At 38.6% G+C, this 10,567-nt stretch overlaps 1 protein-coding gene across 1 annotated transcript; it reads right to left on the bottom strand.

The window, feature by feature from the left end:
• Positions 1-1,438: 1,438 nt before the first annotated feature.
• Positions 1,439-7,352, bottom strand: jam2b (junctional adhesion molecule 2b). Its single transcript, XM_053328423.1, has 10 exons — positions 7,301-7,352; positions 4,587-4,652; positions 3,624-3,734; positions 3,289-3,438; positions 2,558-2,739; positions 2,282-2,390; positions 2,078-2,185; positions 1,769-1,787; positions 1,640-1,685; positions 1,439-1,477 (listed from the first exon to the last, which is right to left on the bottom strand). Exons 1-10 carry the CDS (start codon positions 7,350-7,352, stop codon positions 1,439-1,441), a joined length of 882 nt encoding a protein of 293 aa, XP_053184398.1.
• Between the last annotated feature and the right edge of the window lie 3,215 nt (positions 7,353-10,567).

Below are 10,567 nucleotides of genomic sequence, written 5' to 3'. Positions count from 1 at the left end.
CATCATCATCATCTTATTAAGTATCTCTTTTCCAACCAGTGGTCAGTTGTAACCACTGCAAACTGTCTAAAGAAAACACACACCCTATCAAGTGGTGAAGCTGGTAAAATATACATTTGGAAAGGCAGGATAATACTGTTCCACTGTGGGGCCATTTACAGCATATCTACTGTAAACACATAGCAACCACTGTTTGAGACAACAGTTTGCTCTTTTCCAACATGAGGAAAAAAAAGATGCATTCATATGTGTTAAACCAACTAAAGAATATAATAAGAATACAATGAATGATAAATAAGACTAGAGATACACCCACACTCAGGGCAGTTTTGAACTAAGCTTGTGATAATTTGATAATTAGCACTAAATATAAAGTACAGCTAAGGCTATTGGGAATTAGCTGATAATTGGTCTTAAACCAAAGGACATTTATTTTATTCTATTTAATGTCATTAGAGGAAAAGTCAAGGATCACTACCCTAAAAAATTCACCTTCAGGGAAATATGTTAGTACAGAATGTCATGGCAACCAATTTAATAGTTGACAATATTTCTTTCTTTATTTGAATATGTGCACATACTGTAAATCCAAATAATGTATTCTTCATTTCAGGGATGGTTACATATGGATGCTTTTAACACATCACTGATGTGTTATATCTTCTGTTGGCTCCCCAGCTGTGTGCCAATAAACAAATAAACTATGCAGATTGAATTCCAATGTACTGATTATCTTCCTTTATTGATCAAGAAGAGATAAATTCATGAAAACACTTGAGAGATAAAAATACTTGAAATTAACAGCTTCCAAAGCACATTTCAGTGTGTGTAGACACCTGTTCATTTATCGCTGAGTTCACATTATTTGACTTTATACAACCACATAAACATAGAACAATTATGACATGATATTAACACACAAACAGGCTTATAAAAATACATTAAAAGATTGTAAAGAGAAAAAAAGAAGCTTATATAAAACAACATCTGTATCTAAATATAAATGAGAGGCAATAAGAGGGATACAATCTATACAGTCTTTGCCTAAATCAGTGTGGATGGTAACAGTTACTGGCCTATAGGTGGCATGTGAGAACTAAGGGTTAACTTCAATGCTGTAAGAGGTTTTAAAAAATAAGCCAGCAAGGTTTTAAAAATGTCTCGAAAAAGAAGATACTGAAACACGCTGTAGAGCATTTAAAAAGGATTAACTGAATAGTTAAAGTACTTCAAGTCTTTAATAGAAGCAGGAACCTTTTTCCAAACTGGTAACAGATACAGTTAATGCCGTGTTCTGTCTGTGTGTCCATCCAAGACATCGGTGAGCACCTCCGAAAGTGAAACAACAGTTGAGGAATATTCCAGTGTGTTGAACAATGAGTGTAGATTTTTTTCATTCTGGATGATTTGATGGGAGCAGAGTGAGAGTGGTTTGCCCTCAGATCATGAATGACTGAGTTTGTTTGTACTTCTTGAGCTGTGGAGAGCAGAGCAGAGAGACATACAATGAATCATTTCCTTCAATTAGCCACAGACCTGTGTTATCAGCAAGTTATCAACAACACTTAATTTCAACCCAGATTCATAGCGGCAAGCAAAACAAGCCCTGGCATGATAACAAACTGCTTTGATCACTCACATTGCGGGTGGGAGGAGGAGGAGGAGGAGGGTTGTAGGACTTTGCGCTGAAAGACAAAGCATACCAGTTGAGTCTGAGATCATTCCCCGTCGATAACACATGACCGCAGGCTATAAAACAAACACTCACCTTTTTGTTTTCTTTCCCTCTAGTGGAAGACACAGCAAAGGGGGAAAAGGTAAAGAACAACAAGTTAGCATTTTTCATTCATCACAATCATGCCAAGCAGTGATGGATAAATAATTATTACTAAAGTTCTCAATTCAAAGCAGCCATTATATTATTTAAAAAGTTTTTATAACTCCCTGCATACCGTTTTATTGTGCAATTATATAAATATATATAAGATATACTATGTACATATTACATTGGGGTTTTTTTGAGGGTGCAGAGGTTCAGAGGGTGATATTTGTGGATACACCTTAACAAACTACTCACTCTTGCAGCAGCCCCGACGTCTGCACACGCACACACAGATGCAGCAGAAGAAGATGAGCAACAGAAAACCTACAGCACCTGCTATCAGGATGGTCATATTCAAAGGATCTGGAGGAGGGGTGAGAGAGTTTTTGTTCAGTGTTGGAGTAGGACATGACACGTAATTGTCAGTGAGCTTTTTTTTTAATTACCAAAACTACTTACAATCAATGACTTTAAGTTGTTGTGCCACACAGCTCTTGGGTGCCCCAACACTGTTGGAGGACTCGCAGCGGTACATCCCTGACTCCGTTTTGGACACACTTTTAAACTTCTGCTCCAGACAAAAACAAGTGTGAGGGGAAGTGTGTGGAGCAACAGCTGTGTTTCTGCACGTGATAATTACTGTGTCCATATATGGGTTAGTGTGTTTTCTTGTGTGTGCACCTGTTGTACACAAGTATTTACATTCAGTTCATGTACATATTAGCGTGTACTCACCAGTGTGCCTTTGTGTGTGTCGATGCTGTATGGTGTGTCTGCTGTGGCCGTCAGGGCCTTGTTGTCTTTGTACCATCGGTAGGTAGCAGGCGGCACACTGAGCTTGTCTTTACAGAGAAGGTCCAAGTCAGCGCCGACAAACACGGAGCTCGGTACCTCGCAGGATGGGACATGAGGAGGCACTACCGTGGCAGAGAAGACAGAAATACAAGAATACTGCATTTGTTCTAAAAATGTTTTGGCAAATTCCACTAAAACACTAAAAACCATTGTGGAGGACCAATATACAGCAATGACAGGCCCAACTTTACTGCATACACTCTGGCTCCAAATGACGTCACACAGTCAAGATGGCAGCTCCCAAAAAGGTGATATTTTTTCTTCACTTTTGCACTTTTATGTGTAGCGGTGTTGTCCAGGACTGTTTTGTATACAGTCAATGATTCAAATACAGGAACACTTTGTTGTGAGGAAACAGTGCTGAACACTGAGCTAACATCAGATAGCTTTCTACTAATAGCCTTTATTCTTTATCTCTTCCTTCAGTCCTAAGCATGACAATTAAAAGCAGAAAACTCAATTACCAGTTTTGAAAAGGCAACAAGGTAACATGCATTTTTGTTGTCAGTTGCCTAGCAACAGGGATTTTACCAGTGAAACCACTTAAATAGATTCAGTACATGTCTCACAAAGACACACTCGCACATACACACGCACTCATATGCACACACCGAGCACATTGAGGGTTACAGTGGCCTCTCCCAAGTTGACGTGGTCCTCGCTGGCCGTCACCTCACAACGATACTCCCCTGAGTCTTTCTGCGTGACAGAGTGTATCGTCAGTGTTGCTCCCTCTATCTTGGCCCGTTGCGTATAAGACCCTACAGTGGAGGGAACAAGGTCATAAAAAGACAATGATGGATGGTGGGTGCTTAACCGAGGGCTATAAAGGAAACAATTGAAGGTAGTAAGAATGAAAGAATGATGTCAAAAAAGGCGGCAAAATAGCATCCTTTTTAGTTTAGAGAAGTCAAAGGATTGTCTGCAGTAAAAGTCTGTCACTCACCAGTAAATTTATGATCAAAGTAAACAAATGTCACCCCCTTCCCTTTCTTCTTCCACTCGATTCGAGGGTTCTGATCTTTCTCTGTCCTGAACTCACAGGCCAGCACAGCGTCTGGAGGACAGAAAAGAGGACAGCAGAGTAGATTTTCTTAAGAAGGGTAAAACATTACAACAATATATACCAATCAACAGAATATGTACTTCGAACTTGTTTTCATTGCAGCTACTCTGTCCCATTTGTTGCTAAATGTTCAGTACTTTGTCACGAGCTTGTTCTGCTGAAACTGACAAGCACAAAGTCATGTCATGATATATCTGCTGTAGTGTGACTGCTGTTTTTCTGTATTAACGTTCAGGTTTGCTGCTGTTCTTCCTTTGTCTTTGTTTTTTCAAGAAAATATAGATAAATAATAAATAAGATAAATAGATAAACACTATTTAACCTGTAATTACATGTTTCAAATCTATGTGCATATTTTCAAAGAATAATTTTGTCTTAGTTTTGTGTTGATTAAGGTTTATTTTGGACAGAAATAAACAGAAACAGAGGAGCAGTTATCAAATATAAGATCCTATTTCTTGTCTCATACTGGCTGTCAAGATGCTCCTGAATGTGCATATTAATCTCATTTATATTAGTAATAATGACTGGGATTTTGCACCAAATGTATACAGCATGTCTGTCTGCTGTTTGCCTTCTTTATTTTTTATTTTATTTTATAGTGATGTATTACCCAAATATATTTAAGCAGACTTTTTCTTATTTTTGTGTCATAACTGGATCACAAAATTCATTTGAAATACATTGAATCAGGAAAGAAAGTAGTAAAAATGTTACAAAAATCTCAAGAACTTCAATCACAACATGCTGCTCTCTAAAAAGATGTTTAAAGAAAGGTGAATACTGAAAAGGTGAAAAATATGACAGGTATGTACAGAATATTACAACTTCCAGCAGTCTCACCTGTGTGTTCATGGACCTCCACTCTGGGTTTACTACTACTCACTGTCACTGACAGACAGGCAGGACCTGCAAGGATCAGACAATTCATCAACTGATATAAATTGTTGGAACGTTTTTGCTGTGAGAGCATCAAAAGTACAGAGATCTTAAAATGTTTTCCTGCTCATATATATCTATCATTTTCGAAGCTGTGAATGTTCAGATTAAGAGCATGCAGGGCCTTTTGTTATGACTACAGAGCAATCAGAGAGGCTGAAAGCACAACAGACATAAAAACAGACTAAAGTGCACAAGAATGATCACAGCCTCCACATACTGTACAATTCATGGATTCACAACAAATTACACACACACACCATCACTGTGGAAGTCAGTTTTCCACAACATAATACAAAGGCTAACACTGCATTTTTACGTTCCTTTTTTGGTAGACGCAGACACACACACACACACACACACACACACACACACACACACACATACACACACATGATATACAGAGTGTGTAGCTACATCCTGGTGGTGCCAGGAGCGGTGGTGTGAAGGAATGCAGGTGATGGATGACTTTCAGACAAGCTGCTTTATCCCAACCTGATAACCCCCTCCTCTAGTTATGTGTCCCTTCAGCAAGCACACACACACACACACACACACACACACACACACACACACACACACACACACACACACACACACACGCACAAAGATTCAGAGCAGACACTGTCACAAAGACACATCTAAACCTACATTCCTTTACAAAAATGCACATAGATAGCATAGAAGTATAGGTGAATGCTATATGTACAATGTAAAAATAACATTAATAGTGAAAATCTTTAGAGTATCAAAACAAGGTTAAATCAGCTTATATTTATATATATATTATATTTCAACATAAAAAAACAGTGGGTGCAGTCAGCTTACATTATAAGTACGTTTTTCAAAGCAGTTTAAATCAATCAAAATATGGTTGAATACCCTACTTTAAGCAAAGGAAGTTTCAAGGAGGGTGAAAAGGCAACCTAGCGGCTTTGACTTCACACAACTGGACCAAGATATGGATCATGTTGCTGGAGTGAATTAGACTGGTTTTATGGATGTTTTGCAACTTTCTTCTGCTGTAAAGACATGAAACTGCCATAAATCCATAAATCCACTGTCACTGTCTCTTATTCAAGCTGGCCACAGTTGTTGGTGTGTGTCGTGTCATGGCGTCTGTGTTTGTGCGTGTGTGTGTGTGTGTGTGTGGGGCGCACACATGCATGGAAAGCATGCGTTTCTTATGCAGACAAAGGTGCTCTTTATGACAGTAACCTTACCCCTCTCAGCTGGCACAACACACACACACACACACCCACACACACACTAAGACTTATATTACACACTTGTGAGGATCTACACTGATTGAACCTTTAACCCCCAAACCCTCTGCACCGTATGCTTTACATTGACCCTCAACCCTAACCTAAACCTGATTCTGACTTTAACACTTTAATTCTTGCCATGAACTAATATTAACTTATGTAAACATGAAATATATCTGACTATATCGAATGTATTTCAACATACATTTTAAACAAAATGGCTAATTCATGCGTGATATCTGATATTATCCATAACATATGTAATGGATGCATGTTTAAGTGTTTTTAAATATGTCTATGTATTTTTGGGGTGCATTTTTCCCAAAGTGTTCCAAACACATAACTACTATGAGCTTTGTGCTTCTGAGGGGGAGGATTTGAATCTTTTCATCTCTGTGAGGACATTTGGTCCTCATTGGTAAATAAAAGAAAGATCAAAAGATACACACACACACACACACACACACACACACACACACACACACACACAGGATCATGCACATAAAGCATGTTGTTTAGAGACTGCCCCTTTAAAATTCCCACAGCAACTTCAAATGCATTTTCCCAGATAGCAAATTTTGGTTTTCATCTCAGTCCAATTAACATCGGGGTCAGTCTGGGGCTATCTTCAAACTGACTCCTCCGTGATGTGTCTCATCTGTCAGTGGATCTCGGGTTCAAACAGCACCAGATCTGGTCCAAATGTAAACATGGAGCCCAACCACTCCCTGCACAATCTGAGCCCCTGCAGACCCTGAACACATCACACCTCCTCCCCTGCGCGCGAGCGTGCCTTGCACGAGCTAACGTGCAATTAAACTTTATCGAACAACTTCATAGATCCGCTTCATAATAAAATAATAAGGAGTGAAATCGAATAAAATCGTTTAAAACATAAACCTCTGTTATCTAGAAACAATGAACTTATCCTGCATTTCTACTCATCTCCTTTGTCTGTTTCTACTCACCCAAAATGTCCCACTTTTCTGAAATGCAAATACTCAAATAGCTAAGCAAATCACATTTGACCAATCGTGACAACAGAATCTCTTGTGAAAAAGTTGTTTTTTAAATCCTAATAAAAATACCACACAACACATTTCAAATATAGGCTCCTCTATCTGCATATGTAACAAAACTAGTGGGGTCCAAAGTCTGAGCCCACTTTCCCTTTCAGTACAAATCATAAATTGGCATATAGGCCCATAGGCTGTTGAATATCATGTAGCTTACTCCCCCTCTGAAAACCTTTAGTGTTTGTCTTATTACAGTGTGTAGCACTGTAATCTCAATTATGTCATTAAAAACTTCAGCTTCATAAAGTCTCTAAAAGCGGGAAAACAAACTCACTGTGCAGTAAGGTGATGAGAAGAAGCAGCGCCAGCATCTTCATGGTCTTCATGTCCTCTTACGGTGAGTTCAGATCCGTCCTGAGGGTGTCCGCTGAGTCTGGATGAAATCAGTTTTACTCATTAAAAAAACTGCAGCTCCTTCAAGTTTTCATCTACAGCACGTGCGCGTTCTCGTGGACAAATGACGGGGAGCGCGTGAAGGAGGCGTTCAGAGGCTTGAGACCCCTGTCTTCTCAGTAGGCAGAGCAAGCTGGGTAATATGAGCTCCTACATAGACATGGTTGTGTTCTTTGATCTGCCCTGTTTATATACTGATAGTGAGCCTGTCTCATATGATGTCACTATGGTCAAACTTTTTAATTCAGTTTCTCTGCTATCTGAGAGAGAGGACACTTAAACTAAAATATGTCAAAGATGACACAGAAGATGTCATCCATTTCCATTGTGGTGCTTGGTGCAAAGAGAGCAAAGATGGAAGAGTCCAGCAGTAAAGGCAGCTTCATACTACCATCAACCCCGTGGTGAAACCAAACTAAACTTTAATCATATACTTGTGTTATTACTCCACACGTATTATTATGCATTTTAAAAACGTTGCTTAGAATAATAATGTAGCCTATTTCAAATATTTGTTCACAAACAAAGCCCAAGTAACTCAATCCTTCAAATTACATCTCGTCCTTCTCCCTCATTGAAAAATCCAGAATCTAGATATTTGCAAATATATTTCAAATTGTTTCTTACTTCACTGCAAAGTCTATTCTCAGAATTTGTGCAGGGGAAGCTTCAAGTTTCCATTTCACACTTGTGTAAAATGTTTACTGGCCCAGGATTAACTTCTAAAACTAGTTGTGATGTCACAAATCATGTGCATAGGCCCACACAGCACAGAGAAACATTATAATTAAATTAAATTAAAATGAGCTCTTTCTTGACTAGCTTCAATGTTAAAATGCTAAAATACCAATGCATTTGTAATAATAATATGATAGTATGATATACAGTATGTAATAATATATTAAAGAAACGGTTGCTCTGAATACGAATTCTTTTAGTTTTTATATTTATATTATAGCACATTTTGCTATTAATGCTAGAACTGTGAATGCAGGCCTTTTCCTTGTAGATAATTTTTTACAGTATACTTTCACTTAAGTAAAGAATCTGAATATTTCCTCCAAGACTAGGAAAATCAACACAAATGCCTACAACACAATCAATATAATCATATTATACACAGTATATTCACATTACATCTGGTTGGTAAGATTATACCTCAAAGTTTCCCATAAGTTTGACCTTGTTCTTAAAATTCCAATGGTTACTGAACGTAAATGTACAAGTAGTTATATTAGTAGGATAAGAACATACAGCTGAATTTTGTAAACTGTGTTAAAGGTCTAACTGTACAACCGCCAGCAGCAGCTTCACACTACAGACCTCCTCCAGCACATCTGTGGAGAAAACTGAGTCAGCTTTTTAGAAACAAATACATCTCAGATTAATATTAGCTGGCTCACACTTTTGCATATTTTCAAGGATTTCTGAGATTACTTCATGAAAAGCATGTAATCCCCCATCTGAATATAAAAGATGAGACAGAGCTTAGCATTTGTTTGGTTTCCACATGTCGATGGTGATGTGTTGTAATCGGAGGTGCCGAGATGAGACAGCTGCTGGCTGAGCTACTGTGTCCTTGGATATTAGGTTTCTCACCGCCAGAGCCCACACAACAGCACATTGTCACTCAGTCTAGTTAATGTGCACACATGCTTACATTTGTGGCCATATGCACACACAAAGACACACACAGAGGCCATACATACAGGCACGTGTGCATAAGCACACACTGGCAGAAACTTGCAAAGTCTTTGCTGCAGCAGCACCTGTTCACAATCAACAACCTGCAGCTGCTCTACTGTGAGCAAGAATCACTGATGTCATGTAACAGGCACACACATGCACACGCACACACACGCACACATACATACACACCAATAACACAATTTTAGTGCTCACTTTAAATAAACATTTTCATTTTATCTTCTGCAGATAATTAGTCCTTTATGAATAAAATATAGAGGAAGAGCCAACTTTAAGTGCATTGTGATCTTCAGGGACAGAATGCCAGTATTAACAGCTGTCCTCCTGTTAACCTCACGATAACCAAAAAGCTTTGGTTGCTTCGTGCTACATAAAGCTGTACTAATATAACAATATTAACAATATCAAATTATTAGATTAAATGTAGTGATACAGAGTGCTCATCCTCAGACAGCTGTATGTGGCAAAAGAGCTCCAAAAACCCACTGTAAACTTCCTGCCCTGCACCAGACAGCAAACGGTCAAAGTTAACAACTAGCTGATTGAAGTGCCAACACTCCACTGACAAGGGCAGATGATTTTGTTTGGTACTGCAAAACTTTTAAGAGATTTGTGCAAGAAATATTGCTGAAATGAAATGAAAAAGATAACCCTGGGAAATTAAAAAAATAACTTACACTGAAGAAAAAAACAAATAAATCTTCTCTCGCTCATCACATTTGACCAGTGTCTAGCCTTTTACTTTCTCAGCTTCACCTAAGTGGAACATAGAATCTACTACTACTGTCTATTACTAATACCACTGCTACAACTACTACTGTTCAGGTTACCACAGTGTGAGCTAGACTGACAGCTTTCAAAGCAGATGTTGAATTTCTCTTTTACTGCTGACAGTCACAAGCTTTTATGGTCACACACACACAACCGTGAATGCACCAATTTACATAGAAAGTCATTGACTACAGAACAATTTCATCCCTCCTGCTTCAGCTTGATAGAGATTGCATGACTACTGAATCACTGAGGCTGTTTGCACTTGGTTTTAAAATATGTTTCAGTAATAAGAACAGAAGTGGACAGCAGTGACACATTGTCATTCACACCTGTGTCTATTTTGCATCTCCAAGGTGTCCAGCTGACCACATGTGTTCAGATTTCGTTACTGTTTATGTCAATTCTGCTAGACGGTCCAGCTGCCCTGCACACTGTTATTAAATCAGTGTGTTGCCAGACAAGTGCCACATTTGTCTTGTATGGGCTAGCTAAGAATACTATGTTTCAAGAACCAATATACATACGGGCTATTCCAACTGTTGAGATTAGCAGGACAACGTCATTTGGTGTTGGCACACTGACACCAAAACTACCACCACATGGTACTTTGATGACATATTTCCTGTCATGTGCTGGTCATGGACACATCAGGACGCATTAGCATTTA

Source organism: Scomber japonicus, chromosome 11, assembly GCF_027409825.1.
Source record: "Scomber japonicus isolate fScoJap1 chromosome 11, fScoJap1.pri, whole genome shotgun sequence".
Classification (NCBI taxonomy): Eukaryota; Metazoa; Chordata; class Actinopteri; order Scombriformes; family Scombridae; genus Scomber; species Scomber japonicus.
Note: the sequence above shows the minus strand (reverse complement) of the source record. Positions and strands in the feature narration are given on the sequence as shown.